The following is a 26,356-nucleotide window of genomic DNA, read 5'->3' on the forward strand; positions in this document are numbered from 1 at the left end:
AAATAGGTACTTAGCATCGTCCCAGGAAACTAGTGGACAGGTGAAATGAGCATAGGTGAAAGGGTGGTCACCAGGAGAGGAATTCAAAAACTTTGATGATCCTGGCTGCTCAGACCCTATTTTCAGTCTAACACAGAAGGTTCCATGAACTTCCCTGGCAGTCCAGTGGTTAAAAGTGTGTTTCCATACCGTCTGACATAAATCACAGCAGGATCCTCCATGATCCACTTCCCAGAGTAATGGAAATAAAAGCAAAAATAAACAAATGGGACCTAATTAAACATAAAATCTTTTGCACAAAGAAGGAAACTATAAGCAAGGTGAAAAGACAGCCTTCAGGATGGGAGAATATCATAGCAAACGAAGCAACTGACAAACTATCCAAGTAGCTCATGCAGCTCAAAACCAGAAAAAAATGACCCAACCAAAAAATGGGCCTGAAAAACTGAACAGACATTTCTCCAAAGAAGACATACAGATGGCTAACAAACACATGAATAGATGCTCAACATCACTCATTATCAGAGAAACGCAAATCAAAATCACAATGAGATAGATACCATCTTACTCTGGTCAGAATGGCTGCTATCAAAAAGTCTACAAATAATAAATGCTGGAGAGGGTGCAGGGAAAAGGGAACCCTCTTACAGTGTTGGTGGGAATGCAAACCAATACAGCCACTATGGAGAACAGTGTGGAGATTCCTTAAAAAACTGGAAATAGAACTGCAATACTACCCAGCAATCCCACTGCTGGGCATACACACTGAGGAAACCAGAACAGAAAGAGGGATGTGTACCCCAGTGTTCATCGCAGCACTGATTTACAATAGCTAGGACATGGAAGCAACCTAGATGTCCATAAGGAGATGAATGGATAAGAAAGTTGTGGTACATACACACAATGGAATATTACTCAGCCATTAAAAAGAATACATTTGAATCAGTTCTAATGAAGTGGATGAAACTGGAGCCTATTATACAGAGTGAAGTAAGTCAGAAAGAAAAATACCAATACAGTATATTAATGCATATATATGAAATTTAGAAAGATGGTAACGATGAACCTATATTCGAGACAGTAAAAGAGACACAAATATAAAGATCAGACTTTTGTACTCTGTAGGAGAAGGCAAGGGTGGGATGATTTGAGAGAATAGCATTGAAACATGTATATTACCATATGTGAAATAGATCCCCAGTCCAAGTTCAATGCATGAAACAGGGCACTCAAAGCCTGTGCACTGGGACAACCCTGAGGGATGGGATAGGTAGGGAGGCGGGGGGGGGGCGCAGTTTCAGGATGGGGGACACATGTATACCCATGGCTGATTCATGTCAATGTATGCCAGAAACCACTACAATAAAGTAATTAGCCTCCAATTAAAATAAATAATTTTTTTAAGTGTGTTTCCAATGCAGGAGGCACAGGTTTGATCCTTGGTTGGAGAACTAAGATCCACCATGGGCGCAGTATGGCCAAAAAAAAAAGAGAGAGAAGTTTGGCTTATACTTTTTAAATGAACTTAGGAGCACTTGATGTAAAGATGGCTGAGCAAATTAAACTATTTAACGAACTCATTAAATTAAACTAGTAATGAGATTCTGTGGTAGTCAATAGTGCTGATTCATCAAATACATCGGGTTCTCCATCCTTCTGGGGATGAGACATGACTGTTCTTCCTGGCCCTCTCCTGTTTGGGTAGGGCCTCATTCAAGCCAGTAGGTTGAGTCATTCTAGTTGCCAGTGTGAGACTCTCTAGCGATATCTTCTTATGGCAGGGTAGCACATCAGCCTGGGTTTCTGAGTGGCTATCGTGAGCAGAACTCCACTGTTACCCTTTTAGAAATGATTATGCAGTGTGAATGAATAATATATGCTTCTTCTTGTAAACTTTTGGTGTTGTTTCCACAACATAGCCTAGTCTATCCTGACACAGATATCATTTATCAAATTCTTAAAAATTAAACAGTTAACAAAGAGTCCTAATGAGGATATGGGGAAAGAGACACTTTCACAGATTTGCTAGTGAAAGTAAAAATTGTTTCAACCTTTTTGAAAAGTAACTTGACAGCGAACTTGACAGCGGATTCTGATAAAAATAGGGGAAAGTACATATTTTTCACCTCAGATTCCATTTTGGGGGATCTCTGTCACAGAAATGAAAGTACTACTGCCAAAGGATGTTTAATATTTACTATTGAATTTTTGTTGTGGCTAAAAACCGAGCATAATCTAAATTTCTAAATATGATTTAACCATATTATGAAGTATTACACAACTATCAAAAAGAAAACGTTTAATTGACTTCATGGAATGTCCACATGTTAAGTGAAAACAGAAACAAAAAATCCATGTTTGATCTTGTACACACAAGCCTAGAAAACTAAGTTGATTTACCTCAAAGGAGCAGGGGTGGTTAAGCGATGGGTGTGGAGAAGCTATTTTCGTGTTTTTCATATTACACCTTCCACCTGATGCAAAGAACTGACATTGGAAAAGACCGATACTGGGAAAGATTGAAGGCAGGAGGAGAAGGGTACGACAGAGGCTGAGATGCGGCATCACCCACTCGATGGACATGAGTTTGAGCACGCTCCGGGAGTTGGTGATGGACGGGGAAGCCTGTCGTGCTGCAGTCCATAGGGTCGCAAAGTCGGACACGACTGAGCGACTGAACGGAACTCGACTTATTACAATTTGTACGATTTGTGTAACACAACAAACTCAAGTACAAAGGAGAATTCTAAACCTTAGTGATTGCCGACTGAGCCTCCGCACAACAAACTTAGTACTACTACCACCAGTTGTGGGGTGGTAGACGAGGCGGAGCCTTTCTGTAATGTATCTAAGCCACGCCCACTTTACCCGCCAATCGTTTCTCACGTGTGCCCTGGAAGGATTTTCCTTGACGCATGCGTACGCCCCAGAGTTTCCCAGCCTTCTAGGGGCGCCCTGCGGCTTTGGGTTTGACCCCATCAGGCTACCGTCGCAGCGACCGGAACGGCACCTCTGGCTTGCTTCCGGCGTCTTTTTTTTTTTTTTTTCCCTCGCTTCCCCTTCCCTCCCTCACGCTTCTTCCCCTCCCCCTGCTCCCTTTTCTGTTTGGTTTCGTTCTTTCCTACCGAGGCCGACCCCTGCGTCGTGAGTCTGGGGTCTGGCTGGTGAGAAAGAGCCATCTTTACCTAGAAACAGGGGAGGTGTGGGAAGTACTGTTAATTGAGGTATTTGGAGACCAAGGGCTTGTATGGAATGTTTTGTTTGTTATAAGAGGTCGGGCGAGGGTGGTCGGGCGAGGTCTTTCCCGGAGACTAGCGGGGGACGGTGTTGAACTGGATTTGCGGGTGGGTGGGACGCACCCCTAAAATGGGTAGCGCGGGGGTGGGGCGGCGTGTGGGCTAAAGAGAAATGGAGGCAGTGAGAACTGGCACTGGGTTCGCAGGGCATTCTGGCTTCAGTTTTGCTTTAACCGTTTGATCGAAGAAGCAGTTAACACCAGTGTGTGTTGTATGTGCCAGTATTTGAATTGTCGATTTAGGTAGCTACCTTTTATTCCCACATTATTTTATTTCATTTTACTTTGGGAAGACCTTTTCTCCTGCAAGCTTTTGTGTACTTAAGTGTCTTTCAACGTGAAAGCAAAGTGATGAAAGGAGAAAAGTAATTAAAGAGAAAACAGCGAATTAGGGAGCTGTAAACCAAACCTTACCCTCCAGGTGGGGATATTTGCTCAAATTAGCATAGCGTGCAAAGATTTATCTCATTAGTCAAGGAACACAGGTCACAGAAATATCTACCTCAATAAATTGCTTCTTTTCAGTTTCCTAAAACATTATTTTTGGTAGCTCCTTGTTGCATGATATATGTCCTCCATGCCCTGTCAAACTTTCGTTTTATTCAGGCCTATAGTCTACAGCTTATAGGAGATGAGAACTCTACAAAATTTCAGCTTCAGATACTGGAGAACTGGGGGATTGGTGGAGGGGTGGACATGGAATCAAACCTAACTACATATATCTGAGTAACAAGTTGCTGAGTAGGAATGAGTTTTATTAGGGGACTGAAATTCTCTTTTGTGGTTATGATCAACTCCAAAAGTAATTTTAGTTTCCTGCTCCATGTAGAGGACAGCAATATGTCCTCCCTCCCTGGGTGCATTGGTTTGGCAGCAGCAACAGCAGCAGTGGAGTCTGAAGAAATTGCAGAGCTGCAACAGTCGGTGGTTGAGGAGCTGGGTATCTCAATGGAGGAGCTTCGACAGTTCATTGATGAAGAACTGGAAAAGATGGACTGTGTACAGCAGCGCAAGAAGCAACTAGCAGAGTTGGAGACTTGGGTAATACAGAAGGAATCTGAGGTGGCCCATGTTGACCAACTCTTTGATGATGCATCCAGGTAAGAACCACATAGGAAATAGTAAATCTGCCTATTGGCAGACATTTTAAAAATAGTATAGTTGTTATGACGTTGTACTTTAGAAGGTACAGACATGTAGAACCTTGCTCTTCCTCAAAGGTTAAGGGCCAAAATCTAACTGCACAGTCATCATATAATATTCATCTATCAGCGGTTAATATATGATCAGCAGTGAAAGTGAAAAAGTGAAAGTCACACAGTCATGTCCGACTCTTTGTGATCCCATAGACTGTAGCCCACCAGGTTCCTCCGTCCATGGAATTCTCCAGGCAAGAGTACTGGAGTGGGTTGCCATTTCCTTCTCCAGGGGATCTTCCCGACCCAGGGATCAAACCTCGGTCTCCTGCATTGCAGGCGGGTTCTTTACCATCTGAGCTACTGATCAGCAGTAGGGGAGTCCAAGTCTTGAGTCCCTTCCGCTTCTTTATCCTACACTCTACTTCAGAACAGTTGTTTTGTTTTCTTACTAGAATCATCTAGGGAGTGCATATTGTGAAGATTTGCTGTTTTATGTAACTGTGAAGTCTTAACAAGTTCCTCGAACCTTATTTCTACTCTAAACCCCCAGAAGAGTGGTTTCTTTTGCCCTACTTGTCACTTAGAATGTATTTTCAAATAACAAAAGGTAAATAATGAAGTTGAAAGGACCATGCTTTGAACTTACTTTGGATTTTTCAAGAAACCACAATTTAAATATTTTTCTATGGGATAAGCCTCTTAAATTCAAAACAGAGACACTTTGGAATATGGTCTGTTTAAATAGAAGTCATTATATAGTTAAATATATATAAATAAATTCTAATGGCTTTTCCCCCTGCTTCTGCTGGCTTTGACCTTTTCTACATGTGTTCCAATATTAGGGCAGTGACTAACTGTGAGTCTTTGGTGAAGGACTTTTATTCCAAACTGGGACTACAGTACCGGGACAGCAGCTCTGAAGATGAAGCTTCCCGGCCTACAGAAATAATTGAGATTCCTGATGAAGACGATGATGTCCTCAGTATTGATTCAGGTAAGAGATGAGGCTATGGACTGGAAAGTCTCAGGATTGAAACTGAAATGGGACGATGAGCAGATAGAAGATAAGAGAGGAGAAAAACCATTCTCACTAACTTCATATTCCTAACTGTTGGACTTGTCTGTTACAGAAAAAAAAAAAAAAGATTGTTAGTGTCATGGATCTTCCCTGCCTGCTACTTCCTGATTGAATTATTCTCCTTTCCCCATTCTGTATAATCTATTTTCTAAATTTCCTTGCTTTTTTTAGTAGATGGCATTTAACGTGTGGGCATATATATATATTTCTCATAGCAGATTATTTGGTTTTGTCTATTCTTTAACAATTTTTAAGGTATAATTTACATACTATAAAATTCACCCACTTTAAGTGTACAGGTTGAGTTGTAGTGAAAAATTTTATAGTATGGCAGTCTTCAACCCAATCCAGTTTTAGAACTCTTGCATCACCCCAGAAAGTGCCCTCATGCATGTTTGTCATTAGTCTGTATTATCACCCCCAGGCAACCACTGATCTGCTTGCTTTCTCTGTGAAGTTTTTGCCTATTCTAGAAATTTACTATTAACTAGGGTCACAGTATGTCATCTATTATGTCTACCTTCTGTCATTTAACATGTGTTTGAGGTTCATCCGTGTTGCATTTATCAGTAGTTTGTTCCTTTTTTGTTGAATAACATTCCATTGTATGGATAGCCACATGTTTTTATCCATTCCTCCGTTGATAAACATTTGGGTTGTTTCCAGCTTGGGGCGATTACAAATAATGTTGCTATGACCATTTGTGTAGAAGTTTTAATGTCCATGTTTTGTTTCATGTCTCTTGGATATTCCACCCAAGAGTAGAATTGCTAGGTCTTAAGGTAAATGTATGAGTTTTGAAGAAACTGCTGTTGTGTTTTCCAGTTTTACATTCCTGCTAGCAAAGTATGGGAGACATCCTTGTCAGTGATGGGTATTGTCAGCCATCTAGTCATTCTAGTGGGTGCATGACAGTATCATTCTGTGCGGGATCTTGGGCCACAGCAGTGAAAGCCCAGAATCCTAACCATTAGACCACTGGGGGACTCATTTGCATTGTGATTGTAGTTTGTATGTGTCTAAAGACATCAGGCTTCTTTTTCACATACTTATTTGCCATTTATGTATGTATTTTAGGCAACTATCTGTTCAGATAATTTTGCCTTTTTGAAAAAATTGGTTGTCTTTTTACTGTTGACTTTTCTAAGTCAATATATATAAGTCTTCTGACTTATTGTACTTTAGGTACTATTCATTTATTAGTTCTGTTTTATAAACATTTTCTCCCAGATGTGCCCTCTTCATTTTCTTAATGATGTCTTTTGAAGAATAAAAATTCTTAAAGTAAGGATTGAGGGTAAGTTGGTTGATTTGTTTCGCTTAACAGCTATCTAGTTGTTCCACCACCACTTGTTGAAAAGAGTGTCCTTTCAGGATGCTTGTTGAAAGTCAGCTGGCCATATATTTGAGAGTCACATTTCCCTGGTGGCTACGATGGTAAAGCGTCTGCCTACAATGCGGGAGACCTGGGTTCAATCCCTGGATTGGGAAGATCTCCTGGAGAAGAAAATGGCAACCCCCTCCAGTATTCTTGCTTGGAAAATCCCATGGGCGCAGGAGCCTGTTAGGCTATAGTCTATGGGGTCGCAAAGAGTCGGACATGACTGAGCAACTTCACTTCACTTGATCTAAATGTTTATTTTTTACCAGCACCACACTGTCTTAATTACTATAGCTTGACAGTAAGTATTAAGATCATTTTGTGAAAATCCTCCAAATTCATTTGTATTTCATATATAGTCCAAATAAATTTTCGCATCAGCTTATCAATTTCCTGAAAGTTTTTTGTGGCTCCCTTAGAACTTTCTATATATTAGATCATGCTGTCTGCAAATAGTCATTGTACTTCTTCCTTTCTAACCTAGATGTCTTTTTTCCCCCCTTGTTTTATTATGCTTGCTAGAACCTTCATTGTGGTGTTGAAAAACAGTTTTGAGAGCAGACATCCTTTCCTTATTCCTGAGTTTGGCAGGAAAACATTTTATTAACATTAATTATGGTATAAATTGTAGGTATCTTTTATCAGATTGATGGAAGTTGCTTCTATTCCTGGTTTCCTGAGAGCTTTTATCATAACTGGATTCAATTTTAGATTTTGTTAGCTCCTTTTTCTGTAATGTCCTCAGATGACCATATGGCTTTTATCATTTATCCTATTAATAGAATGTATTACAATAATTATTTTTTGGATATTAAACCAGTCTTTTGTTTCTGGAATAAATCTCTCATCCTTGCCCCCTCCCCCACTTTGTCTTAGTGTATAATCCTTTTTATATGTTGTTGTATTGGATTTGCAAATGTTTTAACAACTTTTGCACATACGTTCGAGGGCTGTTGGTAGTTTTGTAGTGATGTCTTTGGCTATAGCATCAAGATAATACAAGCCTTACAAGATGAGTTGGGAGGTGTTCCTTCCTCTGAGTTGTGTGGGATGGTATTATTTCTTCCTTAAATGTTTGATAAATTCAGCAATGAGACCATCTTGGCTTGGACTTTTCTTTGTGGAAAGCTTTTTTATAAATAAGCTTTTTAATTTTGAAATCACTTTAGATTTGTGGGAAAGTTGCAAAGGTAATAGTCAGTTCCTGCATACCTTTCACCAGTGTCTTCTCATATTATGTTACCATGCTAGATATTGGTCAAAACTGAGAAACAAACATTGGTACTTTCTTTTCATCTAAACTCCAGACTTTATTCCATTTCTGGTTTTTCTGTTCCAAGATCCAGTTTAGCATATCAAATTGTAATTTATTGTGGGAAGGCTTTTAATTACTAATACATTTTCTTTTTTTTAATATACTTATTTTTGTCTATTTATTTGGCTGCTCTGGGTCTTAGTTGCAGCACATGGGATTTTTAGTTGCTGCATGTGGGATCTAGTTCCCTGACCAGGGATCGAACCTGGGCCCCCTACATTGGGAGCTCAGAGTCTTTACCACTGGACCACCAGGGAAGCCCTCCATTTTCTTTACCTGATATATTTATTTAAGTTTTCTGTTCCTTCTCAAGTTGGTTTTGTTCATTTGTGTCTTTCTAGGAATTTGTTCACTTTATCAAAGTTGTCTAAATTATTGTCATAATGTTATTCATAGTATTCCCTTATGATCCTTTTTAATTTCTGTAGTTCTGTAGTGATGTCTCTTTCATTCCTGGTATGGTTTTTTGGATCTCGTCTTTTTGTTTCTTGGTTAATCTAGCTTACTGGTTTAATCAATTTTTGTTCTTTTATAAGGAACCAGTATTGGGAGTTCATTGATTTATTTTTGCTACTCTTTTTCTGTTACCTGTTTCATCGATTTCTACTCTGATCTTTATTATTTTCTTCCTTCCAGTTTTCTTGAGTTTGGTTTGCTTTTCTTTTTTTAGATTCTTTCCTTTTTTTTAATATTTATGTATTTATTTTGGCTGCTCCAGGTTTTAGTTGCAGCACGCAGGATGTTTGATCTTTGTTGTGGCATGAGACTCTTAGTTGTGGCCTGTGGGATCTAGTTCCCTCACCAGAGAGCAACCCAGGCCCCTGCATTGAGTTCAGAGTCTTAGCCACCAGACCACCAGGGAAGTCCCTCCTTCAACTTTATTGAAGCTGAGACTATTGACTCTAGACCTTTCTTCCTTCCTGGTATAAACATTTAAAGCTATAAATTTCCCTCTAAGCATTGCTTTGCTGCATCTCATAAGTTTTTTTATGTTGAGTTTTAATTTTCATGTACCTCATAAATTTTAATTTTGTGATTTTTTTTTTTCTTTGACCTTGGGTTAATCAGGCATACTTGTCTCCTCTTTGCATGTGTGTATTTTAATAGTCACCCAAGAATGTATAGAGAATTTACCTAAAGCCTGAGTGTGGCTCTCTCATTTTCAGAATTTCTTGTTAAATCCCTGACTGGTTGGTTGTTCACTCTAAGCAAGAGCTACAACCTCAGAGTAGCAAAGCTACTTGTTAGTGCTAGCACCTTGATGGTAAAGGTACAGTTTTTGCCCACCATGCTGGCAGTGGAACAGCGGTGGGAGCTGCCCCAGGAAAGAGATCCATAGACTCCCACTTTTGTTACCATAAGGTTTAGCAGTTTTTCAGATATAAATACTTATCAATCTGTTGTTTGCCTTTGGACAGTTTCCAGCATCCTGATTTTTTTTTTTTTTTTTTGGCCTTTTTGTCCAGTTTTATGTTTGTTTTCTGCATAGGGGGATTGTCCAGTCTTGTCTCATCATTATCACCAGAAGTGCTATAGTTTTGCCTATATTTGAACTAGGTAAATGGAGTCTTAGACACTGCAGGCATTCTTCGGTGACTTCATCAGTATCATGCTGATGTGTAGTGCTTGGTACAGTTGCTGCTGCAGTATGGTGCTCCATTATGTGAATATGCCAGTTTATCTATCGCCTAACAACTGACATTTCATTTGTTTTTAGTTTTTTTGCAATTATAAGTAATGCTGTAAATATTCTTGTACATGATCCTTGATGCACACGTGCAAGAATCTTTTTAGGATATCGTAGGATACTGTAAGAGTGGAGTTGCTGGTTCTTCAGATATGGAATTTTCAACCTTGCTGGATAATTAATGACCAAAAAGCTTTCCAAAGTGGTTGTCCCAATTTATATTTATACCACCAGTGAATGCAAGTGGCCCATGTTCCACATCCTTGACAACACATGGTATTGTCATTTTAAATTTTGATTTCTCTGTTTACTAATGGACTTGAGAATCTTTTCATGTGTGAGTTATCTATAGTTTTTCTTTGAAATGTCTGTTCATGTCTCTTGCTCATTCACTCAACTGTATGTTTGGGGTTTTTTTTTTTAGTTGAGAGAGTCTTCTTGTTATTCCTGTAATTATAATTACTAATCCTTTGCAGTTATAAAATGGACATATTACTCCAAGCTTATATTTTGTCTTTACTTTTTATGTTATTTGCTAATAAACAGAAGTTGTAACTTTTAACATTTTCTTTTATGGTCACTGCTTTTTATATCCTTACTGCCCTGAATCTACAAAGATCTTCTTTTACATTGCCTTTGAAAGTTTCATAGTTCTGCGTTTCACATTTAAGTTTTTAATCTAACTGAAATATATTTTTTGTGTAATATTTGAGGTGTTTTCTTTTTTTCATAATGTTCTTAAATAATTCTCCAGCACCATTATTGAAATGAGCCACCTCTTGCTGATTCGCATTGCTTCAGTCAGTTCAGTTCAGGCCCTCAGTCGTATCTGACTCTTTGCGACCCCCATGGACTGCAGCACTCCAGGCTTCTCTGTCCATCACCAACCTTTGGAGCTTACTCAAACTCATATCCATTGAGTTGGTGATGCCATCCAACCATCTCATCCTCTGTCATCCCCTTCTCCCACCTTCAGTCTTTCCCAGCCTCAGGGTCTTTTCGAATGAATCAGTTCTACCCGACAGGTGGGCAGAGTATTGGAGTTTCAGCTTTAGCATCAGTCTTTCCAATGAATATTCAGGGCGGATTTCCTTTAGGATGGACTAGTTGGATCTCCTTGCTGTCCAAGAGTCTGTCAAGAGTCTTCTCCAACACCACAGTTCAAAAGCATCAATTCTTCTGTGCTCAGCTTTCTTTATAGTCCAACTCTTAACATCCATACATGTGAAAGTGAAGTGAAGTTGCTCAGTTGTGTCCGACTCTTTGCAACCCCATGGGCTGTAGCCTATCAGGCTTCTCTGTTCATGAGACTTTCCAGGCAAGGGTACTGGAGTGGATTGCCATTTATTGGAAAAACCATAGCTTTGACTAGAAGGACTTTTGTTGGCAAAGTAATGTCTCTGCTGTTCTATCATAAATTACTTATATATACATATATCTATGGGTTTGTTCCTGGATTTTCTGTTTCATTGGTGTGTCATTTCTTACTAAGTCAACTCTATACTGTCCATCACTGTGACTTTATAAGTTTTTCTGTTAACTCTAGTAACTTCACTTTCTCATTCTTCACAGATGTCTTGGTTCTTTTACACCTGTTTTCCTTATATTTGAGAGTTAGCTTTTCATGTTCCCCCATTTCCCACACACACCGATAAAAACCCCAGAGCTATAGACATATCAGTATCAGTTGACATTATCAGATTACCAATATAGAGATAGTTAATAATTTTCATAGTATTTAAATCTCCCATACAAAGATCATGTATTTAGTCCTTAACATTTTTCACTGAGGTTGATTCATTTTCTCCACAGAAAGCTTGCACTAACTTTTTTTAAAAACTACATTTCTAAATAGTTTTGCTAGTATTTAGACATGTGGTTGACTTTTGCATATAGATTTTTTTATCTGATGATCTCACTAAATTTTTATTTCATTTTTGGTCATTTACATTGCTTTCCATTTATTTATTTTTGCCACGTTTCCCTCCAAGTTTTATTGAGATATAGTTGATAATATGGTATTTAAGGTATAAGACTGATTTGATATATATGTTTATTGCAAAATGATTATCATCATTGCCTTCCATTTTTAAATGTTATAAATCTCTAAAACTTCACTATACAATACAGTAGCCACCATCCACACGTGGCTATTTAAATTATGTGAAATGTGAGGATTCCTGGTGGTCCTGTGTTTAGGATGCTGAGTTTTCACAGTGGAAAACCTGGGTTCAATCCCTGGTCAGGGAACTAAGATCCTGCAAACCACATGGCAGGGCCAAAAATTTTTAAATTATGTGAAATGTGAAGTCTAGTATTTCCCAGGATGTATGAGTAACTCTTAAAACTTAAGAATAAAAAGACAAATAGCCATTTAAAAATAGGTGAAATATTTGAATAGATACTTCTCCAAAGATGTGTAAATGCTAATAAGTATATGAAAAGATGTTTAACATCATTAGCTATTAAGGAAATGCAAGTCAAAACTACTTATTAGGATAGCTGTAAGAAAAAAGATAGTAATATAAGTTTTGGTAAGGATGTGGAGAAATTGGAACCCTCTAAAATTGCTGGTGAGAATGCAAAATGGTACAGCCACTTTGGACAAGTCTTTGAATTCACCAAAAGGTTAAACATTGAGTTACTTTATGGCCTGGCAGTTCTACTCCTAGCCATAATCCAAGAGATGACAACATATGCCCACATAAAAACTCATATAGGGACTTCCTGGTGGTCTAGCAGTTAAGAATCCTCCTGCAAATGAAAGGGACATGGGTTTGATCCCTAGTCCAGGAACTAAGATCCCACATGCCTTAGGGCAACCAAGCCTGTGTGCTGCACCCTGCTGAGCCTGCAACTACTGAAGCCTAAGCACCCTAGAGTCAGTGTTCCGCAACAAAAGAAGCCACCGCTATGAGAAGCCCATACACCACCACAGCTAGAGAGTAGTGCCCGCCCACTGCAGCTAGACAAGGAGAAAGCATGTGCATCACAATTAAAACCCAGCACAGCCAGAAATAGTTTTTAAATTATTTTTGGAAACTCATATACAGATGTGCCTATCAACGTTATTCATAACAGCCAAAAAGTGTAAATAACCCAAATGTCCATCAACTGATGAATGGATAAATAAAATATAGTATAGCCATACAATGGAATATTAATCATAAAAATGAAGTGCTAATAATGCTGCAACATTGATGAATCTCATGTGATGTACCACATATGATTCCACTTATGTGAAGTATGCAGAAAAGGCAAACCGTAGAGACAGATAGTAGATTAGTAGTTGCTGGAGGTTGCAGGTGTGGTGGAATGGGGAATGACTGTTAATAGAAACCCCATACTTAGTGGGATTTCTTTTCAGGGTGATGAAAATGTTCTAGAATTAGATACTGGTGATGGTTGTACAACCTTGTGAATACACTGAAAACCACTGAATTAAACATTTTAAAGGGGTAAATTTGTTACGTAAATTACATCTGATTTTTTAAATTTTTTAGTCAAATTTAAAGGCTTCCATCAGAGAAGGCAGTGGCACCCCACTCCAGTACTCTTGCCTGGAAAATCCCATGGATGGAGGGGCCTGGTGGGCTGTGGTCCATGGGGTCGCTAAGGGTCAAACAACTGAGCAACTTCACTTTCAGTTTTCACTTTCATGCATTGGAGAAGGAAATGGCAACCCATTCCAGTGTTCTTGCCTGGAGAATCCCAGGGACGGGGGAGCCTGGTAGGTTGCCATCTATGGGGTCACACAGAGTCGGACACGACTGAAGAGACTTAGCAGCAGCAGCAGCAGCAGCAAAGGCTTCCATGATAGCTCAGTTGGTAAAGAATCTGCCTGCAATGCAAGAGACCATGGTTTGATTCCTGGATCGGGAAAATCCACTGGAAAAGGGATAGGCTACCCATTCCAGTATTCTTGGACTTCCCTTGTGGCTTAGCTGGTAAAGAGTCCACCTGCAATGCGGGAGACCTGGGTTCAATCCCTGGGTTGGCAAGATCCACTGAAGAAGGGAAAGGCTACCCCTTCAGTATTCTGGCCTAGAGAATTCCATGGACTGTATAGTCCATGGGGTCACAAAGAGTTGGACATGACTGAGCAACTTTTACTTTACTTCGCTTCAGTAAAATTTAAAACTCATTTCGTGTGCTTAGTCGCTGAATTGTAACAGATTGGCCAGTGCAGAAACAGAATATGTCTATCATAGCAGGAATCGAACCATGGTCTCCTGCATTACAGGCAGATTCTTTACCAACTGAGCTATTACGGAAGCCTTTAAATTTGATTCAAAAATATAAAAAATCAGATGGTAATTTACATAACAAATTTACCCTTTTAAAATGTATAATTCAGTGGTTTTTAGTGTATTCACAAGGTTGTACAACCATCACCATTATCTATTGGACAACACTACTCAAGAAACATTTTAACTTAATTCACTGGGCACATTTCATTTTTCAAATCATTCAGATGACCCATAAAAAAATTATTGTTATAAAAATTCAAGTATTTGAAAATCCCAGATCCCATAGACTGTCACCTGTACCAGTACTTTATCCCCAGGTAAGAATTGTTATCTGTTTGCTGTTTTATCTTTCTGAATGCTTTTCGTACTTTTACATAGATAGGTGTATCTGTAACTAGTTTATAGTTGTTATCAAGTGTTCCCATGATAGTTTGGTTCTTGATTTCTTGGAAATTCTTATGTATAAGTCTTTCACTCAATTTTTCTCATCTAGGTGATGCTGGGAACAGAACTCCAAAAGACCAGAAGGTAACTTGAAATGAGTAAGAGAAGGATGAGAGAGAAGAATATGAAGATAGAAGAAACTTTTGGCCTAACCGTTAAGTCAGTTCAGTCATCAAGATATAACCAGTCACCCTGAAGTCAGCCCCATGGGTTGCAGTTCTCTAATGAATGTTATAAGAATGCAAAAGCTCCTTATAGATACATAGACTGAATGCTGTATGAATATAGAATTTGGCAGTGATAAGCTAGATTAATTAATCAAGGAAAGCTTCCTAAAGCTGATTTCTGAACCAGATTTGTAAGAAAGGGCAAGTTTTGCCTGATAGAGTAACTATAAGCTTCTAGAAGTAACTGTAAGCTTCTAAACATAACTCAGTCTGTTTCATTTTTTAAAAGACAAGTTGTTATTCTCAAGAAGCGGTGCTACTATTTTAAAACTTGTTTCCTTTGTCCCCTTCCTCACAGCTCCGTGAAGCTATGGCTGCCTTAAGAAAATCGGCTCAAGATGTCCAGAAGTTCATGGATGCTGTCAACAAGAAGAGTAGTTCCCAGGATCTTCACAAAGGTTAGAGTCAGGAGACATCTTGGTATAGGTGCAGGGGTGAAGTCCTACAGAGATTTCATGGATACTGTGTTTTAATGTTTCAATGTCTTTCTCTACCTCTGTAGGATTCTTTTAATACCACTTGCTGTTTGCTTAAGTCTTTTTTTTTTTTTGGCTGTATCACTCAGCTTGTGGGATCTTAGTACCCTGACCAGGGATCGAACCCAGGCCCACAGCACTGAAAGTGCGGAGTCCTAACCACTGGACCACTGGGGAAGTCTCTTGGCTTAAGTCGTTTGTCTGATGGCTTTCTACCATGTGATGGCTTTGTCCAAATACCTTTTTAGCTCCGTGCTCATGATATCTTCTTTCAGATGAAGGTTAAAGAAAACAGTAACTCAAACTGTAAAAAAGAGGTCTGAAGGAAGCTTTCTTTGTAGAATGCAGCTATTAAGAGATCCCTCCCAGGAAAATGATTTATAAAAGCTGTGCTATGCTTAGTTGCTCAGTTGTGCCAGACTCTTTGCGATCCCATGGACTGTAGCCCGCCAGGTTCCTCTGTCCATGGGGATTCTTCAGGCAAGAATACTGGAGTGGGTTGCCATGCCCTCCTCCAGGGATCTTCCCAACCCAGGTATTAAACCCAGGTCTCCTGCATTGCAGGTGGATTCTTTATGGTCTGAGCCACCATGCTGCTTGGCATTTAATGAGTAATAGTTAATGTTGTTAATAAGGAGTCAGAAATATTTGGTTACAGTGAGATGGTCTTGAGTTACATGTGAATTTCAATTCATATTTTTCCTGTTAGCATAAAGAGCTGAGTCCACTGTGTCTTATATATCTGCCCTTGGCCAAGGGAGCAGGAAAATTGGTTAAGGATCAGTGATTACCCCATTTGTCCCAATAACCCAGTACCCTCTTTATTTTCCATTCTTTCCCCAATCTGTGCCATATCTCTTTAGAGCAACTTTGCTTTCTTCCTAGGAACCTTGAGCCAGATGCCTGGAGAACTGAGCAAAGATGGTGACTTGGTCGTCAGCATGCGCATCCTCGGCAAAAAAAGAACTAAGACGTGGCACAAAGGCACCCTTATTGCCATCCAGACGGTTGGTATGTTCAGGCTAGAGGGAGGGCTAATGCAAGAGCCTGCAGGCCACCATCACTGATCGTGTGTTTTCCCCAGAGCCTTTGGCTTTTGTCTCTCACATAGCAATCAGGATCCACACAGAAACTGATGGTTTCTAAAAATTTTTGTTTCTCTTTTCCGTTTGACTCAGGGTCAGGAAAGAAGTACAAGGTGAAATTTGACAACAAAGGAAAGAGTCTTCTGTCAGGAAACCACATTGCCTACGATTACCACCCTCCTGCTGACAAGTTGTATGTGGGCAGTCGAGTAGTGGCCAAATACAAAGATGGGAATCAGGTCTGGCTCTATGCTGGCATTGTAGCTGAGACACCAAACGTCAAAAACAAGCTCAGGTACCTAGACAGAAATTGTAAGGAGAGTGGAAGCCAGGAGCAGGTCATCTGCCCTGTTTAAGCCATAGTGCAGATCTCACAATTGGCTCTGATGTTCTTAGTCCTCAGTGGCTGGAAACTCCCTCTTTCCTTTGCCACAGAGTCATGTGGGTGGTTCTTTCTTGCTCCCTTCCCCCCTTTTTTTCCCTTTTCTCAAAGAGAAAATTTGGTCAGGGGAGAATAATCCAGATTGATTAATGGTTAGGGGAACAGAGAATTCATACAGAAGGAAGAAATGGAGACTAAATGTTTTTCAACAATGTGAGAGTCCAATAGTATAACAAGAATAAATCACTTTTGGGAAAGTGGGGATATGTTGGTTAGATTAAGAGAGAATTCTAATATTCTTTTCCATTATGATTTATTACAGGATATTGAATATAGTTCCCTGTGCTATACAGTGGGACCTTATTGTTTATCCAGTCTATATATAATAGTTTGCATCTGCTAACCTAAGGGAGAATTCTTAACTCTTGGGGTGGAAAGAAAGAATAGTAGAAAGAAAACAGTACACTGGAACATGTTCCCTGGATTGTGTCTTGTTTGTGATCCAGAGGAATGGAAGCTATAATAATTTCTGGTCATGTTAAATATAGTAACCCCCAGTCTTTCTACCATCACTCTTTCCTTACAGGTTTCTCATCTTCTTTGATGATGGCTATGCTTCCTATGTTACACAGTCTGAACTATATCCCATTTGCCGGCCACGTGAGTGTCCCTCCTTTTTTCCTTAGCTCTTTTTGTTTCCTCTTCTACCTTCTATTTCTTAAGACAACCAATGGAAAAGCCCTAATGTTCTTGGTGTTTTAGTCTCAAAGAGCATAAGTTTGATTCATATTTTTTGAGAGATACAGTTTTATTTGCTCGTGCCTAGTGTTAGGTCTTGGCAGCCATAGAGTCAGACATTAGAAGATCATGACTGATTTTGAGTGGATGCACGTATTGTAGATGTGTTTTAATTTCATTTCTGAGTGATTTAAGTTTGACAAGATGTTACTTCTCTCTTAGTCTCATGTTTAACATTTGTGTAAATCTGTAGTCTGTGCATTGCTTTCAGAGTGCTTTCTACAGAACCTGTATTAGATGGGGTCTTCATAGTTTCCCCTATACTTGTGATTCTGGCTTAGGAGAGACTCTTATAGAAGCAACTGTTTTTAGTTGCAGGAAGGTCAAGTGAAATGGCTGTTTCCACATAACATGGCAGTGAATACACTCAGGGTCCTTTGAAAGCCTGATGGAGCATGAGAAGGAAGGACAGGATTTTTTAAAATCAGTTTATGGTGCCTCCTGATTCTTTTTGATTTACCTTTAGGCTTATCAAGTAAGCAAGAATTTCCACTTGACTTTTCCTAAGAGGAAACATCCATTTCTAGGAAATGAGTGACTCACCTATGTTTACATACTGCTGATTCAATTAGTATTTGCAGAATTTGAGTGTGCATTTGCACCTTAGGTTCAATACTTTTAAGTGGTCATGGTTTTGCTTCCCTTGAGGTTATGATTTCTTCATTTATTTTTTCTCTCCTTCCCAACTTGAAAAATGCCAAACATTTCCTTGTCAACCCTTTCCCCCTATCAAGACATGCCCTACCTGCCCTCTCTCAGCCCTCCTTCTTCCTTGGGACAGTGAAAAAGACTTGGGAGGACATAGAAGACATCTCCTGCCGAGACTTCATAGAAGAGTATATCACCGCTTACCCCAACCGCCCCATGGTGTTGCTCAAGAGTGGCCAGCTGATCAAGACTGAGTGGGAAGGCACGTGGTGGAAGTCCCGAGTCGAGGAGGTGGACGGCAGCCTAGTCAGGATCCTCTTTCTGGTACTCTTCTTAGGAGTCTTAGAGGCGGGGATTTGGGTGGGATGGGGGAGCATAGGATAACTATGGCATATGTAGCTATGCCATAGTTTTTCTTCTTTGTTACTCTCTTACCTATTCTCACTGTTTTGGGTCATGTTTTACTTTTTTTTCATTCCTCTATGCATGGTTATTAAAAATAAAGTCCCTGAATTTAAGACTCTAATCTGCACGATAGTGTTTTTGTTTTTGCTTTTCTCCAGGAGTATCCACAATGCATGTAGATACAGAGAAGGCTGCTAGTTCTGTTTTCCCAGGGTTATTGATAATATAATGGGACAAAAAAGAAGGATCAGTGAATTCTGAGGTGTTGGTGATCTTTCAAGGCCCAGCTTAATTCTTAAATCTTCTCTACTTGTCCTTTTCTCCCCTCTCACACCTTTCTTAGAATTATATTTCTTCTCTGAGCTATCTCAGCCCTTTGATCCTAATGAACCTTGTTATATGTCTTATACTCAGTATAAACATCTATCTCTTGTCATTTTTTTAAACAAGAAATACGTGTTTTTGTTTTGGGGGGTTTTATTTTTGTTGTTTAATTCCTGATGCCTGTTGTGGAGCCTAGCACATAAATTTATTGAATAGATAGGGAATTGGGCGTTCATCAGGGAGATTTCCCCCAAGGGAGGCACATGGTATTCTTCACAAGTGGCAGGGTAGATTCTGGCCTTTAACCCATTCCCCTGCCGCCTTTCCTTACTTGCGATCCCCTAGGATGACAAAAGATGTGAATGGATCTATCGAGGCTCTACACGACTGGAGCCCATGTTCAGCATGAAGACATCATCCGCCTCTGCACTAGAGAAGAAGCAAGGGGGACAGCTTAGAACACGTCCAAATATGGGTAAGTCCTGAAAGCTATCTGGGAGAGGGAAAAAATGGACAAATCAGCAAAGAGGTATGTACTATGGCTATATCCTTTGTTTACCAGGATGACGCTACTGCCACATTGAAAACAGGACATGTTCCTAAGTTTCCAGTAGTGGTGATGAATTTGTGTTGCTGCCTCAACATGCTATGGCTCTGATTTGTTCTCAAAAACACATTAAAATCTGAAACAACTAGCTTAGGTTAGGGGTATTGTTGGTAGTAACTACCTCTGTTATTTACATTTTACATGAGGATTATCTGCTTTGTGTGTGCTATCTGTGGTCTTTTTTTTTTTTTTTTGGCTGCGGTGGGTCTTCATTGCTCAAGGACTTTCTCTAGTTGCAGCTAGCAGGGGCTACTCATCATTTCAGTGTCCAGGCTTCTCATTACAGTGGCTTCTCTTGTTGCAAAGCATAGGCCCTAGAGCATGCGGGCTTAGTAGTTCTGGCTCCTAGGTATTAGAGCACAGGCTCAGTAATTGTGGCACACGGGTTTAGTTGCTCTGTGGCATATGGAATCTTTTCAGTTCAAGGATCGAACCCATATCCCCTGACTTCCAGTCTTAATTTTTATCCACCATGTGTGATTAACTTGTTTTAAAATTTTGGTTTTGTCTTTATATGTTCCTGGCATACGTTTTGGTTAATTTTTCTTGACAACATCAGTTGATCAGAGAATGTATTTTTGAAAATTTTTACCAAAGTATAACATAATTGGCTTCCCTGGCAGCTCAGTGGTAAAGGATCCACCTGCCAATGCAGGAGACACAGGTTCAATCCTTCAGTTGGGAAGATCCCCTGGAGGAGGAAATGGCAACCCACTCCAGTATTCTTGCCTGGGAAATCTCGCGGACAGAGGAGCCTGGTGGGCTACAGTCATAAGGTCACAAAGAGTCAGACATGACTTAGCAGTTAAATAACAACGACAGCAATAGAATAATTATTAATGTAAATTGTCCGAGGCAGGAAGATAAAATCTTACTATTTAAATGAAAGTCAGCCTGTGCCAATATTCCCACTCATTGGTATAAATAATGAGATCTAACAGTCTTAGCACTTAGAATATTTCCATTGTTGCTTCATTATATAAATTGAGAATCAAATCTGTGGATGAATATAAATGGCACAGCTCTTAGGTTCTCTATGGTCAATTTCCTTTTCTTACAGGTGCTGTGAGAAGCAAAGGTCCCGTGGTCCAGTACACTCAGGATCTAACAAGTACTGGAACCCAGTTCAAGCCTACGGAACCCCCACAGCCGACAGCCCCACCTGCCCCACCTGGTCCAGCTCTGTCCCCCCAGGCAGGTGACAGTGAGTGAGTGCTATTCCTTCTTTTTCAGCAGTTTCTTTTATATTACATTTTCTGTATCCCTTACTGTATGATCTCTAATCTCCTAGAAGCTTGGAAGGCCAGCTTGCCCAATCTCGGAAGCAGGTAGCCAAAAAAAGCACATCTTTCCGGCCAGGATCTGTGGGCTCTGGTCATTCCTCCCCTACATCCCCTGCACTCAGTGAAAATGCCCCTGGTGGGAAACCTGGGATCAATCAGACATATAGGTGAGAAAATCTCAGGCTCTCTGTTGGGAATGTTGGCAGTGTGGACTGAGTGGTCACTATATGGGGAGGTTCCTTGGCCACAAGGGGCCTCGTTAAGATTATGACGGTGAGAAGTTTGGACTTGAAAGCTTTAACCTTGGAATTTTCCAGGAAACAAAAAGTAAGAATAATTGAATTAGAAATTAGGTGCCTAGAAATACAATCACCAGAAAGTCATTTGTTAAGACTGCTTTTTGAACGTGGTGTCGTCATCGGTACCATAGAAAGGGAATTTGGTAGCCTCTTTCCTTGAATCCTGGGGGTCAGTACGGGCATTTATAGGAAACATAGCAGGGGAAACAACTAGCATGGATAGAAGACTGGATGCTAGTCCCACAATTCACAGGAAAAAATAAAATTCACAAAAAAGACACTGTTGAAACAGTTATTATCAGTTAATGAAGAGTAACCAGGGTGTTTCATTGTCCAGTAAGGCAAGAGGAAGTTTGACTTACTTGTGTCATCTTTAGCTTCAAGTGTATAGCTGTTTGACAGGTTAGAGAAGTGGTTTAGCCAGCTAATGGGCTACTTATACAGCAGAGAGGTCCTGTTGCCTTCTGATCTGATCTCTTGCATCTCATTTTCAGGTCACCTTTAGGCTCCACAACCTCTGCCCCAGCTCCCCCAGCTCCCCCAGCACCCCCAGCCTTCCATGGCATGCTGGAGCGGGCCCCTGCAGAGCCCTCCTACCGTGCCCCCATGGAGAAGCTTTTCTACTTACCTCATGTCTGCAGCTATACTTGTCTGTCTCGAGTCAGACCTATGAGAAGTGAGCAGTATCGGGGCAAGAACCCTCTGTTAGTCCCACTACTCTATGACTTCCGGCGGATGACAGCCCGGCGCCGAGTCAACCGCAAGATGGGCTTCCATGTTATCTACAAGACACCCTGTGGCCTCTGCCTTCGGACAATGCAGGAGATCGAGCGTTACCTTTTTGAGACTGGCTGTGACTTCCTCTTCCTGGAGATGTTCTGTTTGGATCCGTATGTTCTTGTGGACCGAAAGTTTCAGCCCTATAAGCCTTTTTACTATATTTTGGACATCACCTATGGGAAGGAAGACGTTCCTCTATCCTGCGTTAACGAGATTGACACAACTCCCCCACCCCAGGTGGCCTACAGCAAGGAACGGATCCCGGGCAAGGGTGTTTTCATTAACACAGGCCCTGAATTTCTTGTCGGCTGTGACTGCAAAGATGGGTGCCGGGACAAGTGAGTTGGTTAGGGAATTGTGGCCCTGCCTCCAACTTTGTTGTGGTTTCCTTTATTTCCACCACTTTCTTTGCCTTATACTGCACTTCTCCTTTCCTCACCTTCCTTGATCTGCTTTCTTAGCTGTAGCTCCTTCTGAAAGGCCTCCAGAGAGGCTGGGACCCCGCAGCATAATCCTGGGTACATGTTTAGATAACATTAGACTCATTGGACATAAACTTGAACATACTCCGAGAGATAGTGGAGGACAGGGTAGCCCAATGTGCTGCAGTCCGTGGGATCACAAAGAGTCAGATACAACTTAGCAACTGAACAGCAACACATGTGTCTTACTTTTGTTTTTTTCTCTGATTCTCCTTTTCCTTTGCTTCCCTCCATCATGCATTCAGTTGCTAGTTGTGTCTCTTTATCTTACTTTGTCATATTCCTACTGTCTTTTCCTTTCTCATTTACACGTATGGGAAAAGAAAAAGAAATTTTACTACCCTGTCACCCTCCTTTTATCAGTAGTACTTCTTGCCTTTGAAGAAAGTCTCACAGCTCTAGTAGTTGAACCCTTCTGTTTTATACAGGTCCAAGTGTGCCTGCCATCAGCTAACTATCCAAGCTACAGCCTGCACCCCAGGAGGCCAAATCAACCCCAACTCTGGCTACCAATACAAGAGACTAGAAGAATGTCTGCCCACAGGGTAAGTAGTCAGGGGAAAGTTTAGCACCTCAGGGACTGAATTCTTGTTTGTCTGTGTTTATAGGAAATAGCAGCATTATAAAATTGAAGCCAAAAACAAACCTTAAACAGACATTTAATCTATTAAATCTTACTTACCAAATTCCCAGCACATATTTCTTCCTTGGGCTTTCCTTGAAATGAATGCATATAATGATTGAATAGTATCTAGTAGTTTTCTGTTGCAGTAAAATATGACTTTGATTTCATAGCTGTATGATTATTCTAACAGATTGTGGTTTACTCTGGCAAGTGAGACATACTCAAAGAGGAGAAGTAGGCAGGGGCCTGATTTATAGGACTTTGTAAATCAGAATAAAAATTAGAACCAAATTCATGATGTGATAGGAAGCTATTAAGACTATTTTAAGCAGATAACCGATGTCTGCCTTTTAAAGATTACTCTAACTTCTCTGTGAAAAATAACCTTTAGGGCAGCAGCAGTAGACTTTGGAAGCTCAATTAGGTAATTTCAGGAACACAGGTAAGAAGTGGTGGTTGCTGGGGCTTGTGCTAGACTGAAAGTGGCAGTAGAAATGAGAAAGGATAGATACCACAAAAGAGAAATGAATTCACAGTGACTTCAGCCTTCTCAAAATAATGTTAGACACTAGATGGCAATTGAGGAATCTATTCAAAATTCTAAGGAAAATGATTTTTAAAAAATAATTTTATATGTTTATTTTTGGCTGTAGTGGGTCGCCCTTGCTGCGCAGACTTTTCTCCTGCTGTTGCAGGGGAAGCGCTGCTCTCTAGTTGCGGTGTATGGGCTTCTCATCGCCATGACTTCTCCTGTTTGCAGACACAAGCTCTGGGGCTCACAAGCTTCAGTAGTTGGCGGCACATGTGCTCGGGGGATGCACTTGGAGATAGAGCTACAGAACATGATAGATTGACTATGGAATGGGAGGGAGAAGAGAATCAAGGACAAGTCCTAAATTTTATACTTGAACAACTAGGTGTATGTTGGTTTTTGTACCAAAATGGAAGACTAGAGCTAGAGTTGCAGGTCGGAGTGAAATTCAGCTGTTCTGGCCACATTAAGTTTGAGGTGTCTGTTAGGCAACCCAGGTGGAAATGTCAAGAAGGCATTGAGATTTCTAGAGAGAACTGTAAGGACTGGCATAAAGAATTAGGAATCGTCAGCTCAGGAGTGGTAGTTACAACTTGGATGAGTTCATCTGGAAAGACCATTGATGATAGAAAAGAGAAGGTGCCCAGAAGTAAGTCCTGGGATCTGCAACTGGAAATTGGACAGAGGAGATAAAAACATGTGAGACTAAGAAGAGACATGAGATCAGCATGTGGGATTGAGAAGGACAGGTAAGGCAGAGAGAGGACTGAACAAAGTGGGATATAGTGTGGTAAGCTGGATATATATGAATATGTGACCTAATTAGCCTAGTATGTAAGAAATACATAATTAACAGAAAGGACAAAGAGGAAAGAATGATCAGTGAAATAATTCAGATGTTTCCCCATAATGAAAGGGTCTGTGTTTCCAAAGTGAAATCAAGTTCTAGCATAACAGATGAAAATAGATGCCCACTAAAGCACATGATAAAACGTGATCATTACATCCACAGAACACTGAGGACAAAAAGGAAATACTGAAACTTTCTACATAAGAGAAAGATACCACAAAAAGAATTCAGAGTAACTTCAGCCTTCTTAAAATAATGTCTATAGTTAGATGGCAATTAAGGAATCTATTCCCAATTCTAAGGAAAATTATTTATTTTATATATATATAATTTTTTTATTTTTGGCTGTGCTGGGTCTTCGTCACTGCACAGGCTTTTTGCTAGTTGTGACGAGGAGGGTGCTACTTGGGTTGCAGTGCACAGGCCTCTTGCCACGGTGGCCTCTCCTGTTGTCATAGCACAGTGTCCAGGGCACGTGGCTCGTAGTGGTTCCCGGGCTCTGGGGCACGGGTGCAGTAGCTGTGGTGCATGGGCTTAGCTGCTCTGTGGCATGCGAGATCTTCCCAGATCAGGGAGCAAACCTGTGTCTCTTGCTTTGGCTGGCAGATTCTTTACCACTCAGCCACCAGGGCAGCACAGGAAAATTATTCCTAACCTAGAGTTCTAAACCCAGGAAAGCTGTCAGTTGTGGGTTAAAGTAGGCTAACATTTTTTTAGACATGAAATAACCTCAAATTTTTCCATTATTTCCCCTCAGAAAACTACTGGAAATGTTCTAAGTGAGGGGGAAAGACAAGAGAGAGGAAGGCACATACTGATCCGGGAAACAGTGGATCGAGCTCTAAAGAAGAGTGAGGGGAATCCCACATGATAGTGAAGTTAAGGGGGCTTCCAGGCTGACAGTTGTGTGCCAGATGTAGAGAACAGCCAGTGTGAGAGCAGGTCAGACTTGGCTGCAGGAGAAACTTTTGGGAAACGGGGTTTGATAGAAAGCCTGATGTGTCTGAGTATCATCAGAGGAAATCAGGACATAAATTTAAGCTGAATGCATATTGAAAACTGAGCAAAGGAAAACACCGCTATTAGCGTTAGCTACATTGTGTCATTGATGTTTTACTTGTAATAAAATTGAATCGTGTAACAATGTTTAGATTTGATAATGCTGTGAGTGTTCATTATAGCTTTTTTATAGGTTTGAAATGTTTCATAAAAGTATTTTCACATAACCACAAATATGTTCCTCCCCTACTTAAAACTCTTTAAGAGCTTTCCACTGCACTTTGGATTTTATTCTGACTCTTAATCTTGGATCACAAGACAGTGTACTGTCTGACCCCTTCCTATCTCTCTCCTTCCAAAACTGTTCCAACCACACTGACACTCTTCAGTGCCTGGATCCAGTTCGCCCAGTGTTTGCCAGCCTACCTCGAGAGCCTTTGTACATACTGTGCCCTCTGCCTGGCATCCTTCCACTGTTGTTTGCATGCTTATCTTCTTTAACCTTGAGCTCTCTCTCAGCTTTGCTGTCATCTCCTCAGAGAGACCTTTCCTGGTCACTCTCAAACTAGGTCATTTTCACTCCTTTAATTATCTCATTCAGAGTTTGTCCTTTTATAGTATCTGTGACAACTTTCATTTTATTTGTTGACTTGTTTTTGGTCTCTTTTTCCATTAAGAGATAATCTCCATGAGGGCAGGAACCTTGTTTCTCTTGCTTACCGTTGTATCATCAGCAGATTTTTACCCAGTGCACAGCGTATACTAACCGCGTAAATTCTGTTGAGTGGATGAACGGTACTCTGTTTAGCTGTTCTGAAAGTTTCATGTGGTGATGATTAGTAGTTGTTGTTCAGTCACTCAGTTCTGTCTTGACTCTTCCGACCCTACGGACTGTATCACGGAGGCTCCTCTATCTCTGGGATTTCCTAGGCAAGAATACTTGGGTGGGTTGCCATGTCTTTCTC

General features: G+C 40.4%; 1 protein-coding gene and 1 non-coding gene across 5 annotated transcripts in view; one reads left to right on the forward strand and one right to left on the reverse strand.

Annotated features, from left to right (window-relative positions):
* The first annotated feature begins 2,928 nt into the window (after positions 1 to 2,928).
* SETDB1 (SET domain bifurcated histone lysine methyltransferase 1) overlaps positions 2,929 to 26,356 on the forward strand; it is a 29,376-nt gene continuing 5,948 nt past the window's right edge. The window contains exons 1-14 of one of the 4 annotated variants that reach the window (XM_069603750.1): positions 2,929 to 3,164; positions 4,125 to 4,395; positions 5,277 to 5,428; positions 14,639 to 14,673; positions 15,115 to 15,214; positions 16,178 to 16,303; positions 16,471 to 16,672; positions 17,346 to 17,419; positions 18,339 to 18,529; positions 19,280 to 19,409; positions 20,602 to 20,749; positions 20,833 to 20,991; positions 21,618 to 22,241; positions 22,814 to 22,930. In XM_069603750.1, the coding sequence (XP_069459851.1) occupies positions 4,136 to 4,395; positions 5,277 to 5,428; positions 14,639 to 14,673; positions 15,115 to 15,214; positions 16,178 to 16,303; positions 16,471 to 16,672; positions 17,346 to 17,419; positions 18,339 to 18,529; positions 19,280 to 19,409; positions 20,602 to 20,749; positions 20,833 to 20,991; positions 21,618 to 22,241; positions 22,814 to 22,930 (2,318 nt within the window). In that variant the 5' untranslated portion in view covers positions 2,929 to 3,164; positions 4,125 to 4,135. Of the gene's footprint in view, positions 3,225 to 4,124; positions 4,396 to 5,276; positions 5,429 to 14,638; positions 14,674 to 15,114; positions 15,215 to 16,177; positions 16,304 to 16,470; positions 16,673 to 17,345; positions 17,420 to 18,338; positions 18,530 to 19,279; positions 19,410 to 20,601; positions 20,750 to 20,832; positions 20,992 to 21,617; positions 22,242 to 22,813; positions 22,931 to 26,356 lie in introns of all 4 variants that reach the window. The other 3 variants (XM_069603760.1, XM_069603768.1, XM_069603776.1) reach the window with 3 other exon arrangements.
* TRNAG-CCC (transfer RNA glycine (anticodon CCC)) lies at positions 8,393 to 8,465 on the reverse strand. The gene has a single exon. It is a non-coding gene; the product is annotated as a tRNA-Gly (tRNA).

Source organism: Ovis canadensis, chromosome 1 (genome assembly GCF_042477335.2).
Source record: "Ovis canadensis isolate MfBH-ARS-UI-01 breed Bighorn chromosome 1, ARS-UI_OviCan_v2, whole genome shotgun sequence".
Classification (NCBI taxonomy): Eukaryota; Metazoa; Chordata; class Mammalia; order Artiodactyla; family Bovidae; genus Ovis; species Ovis canadensis.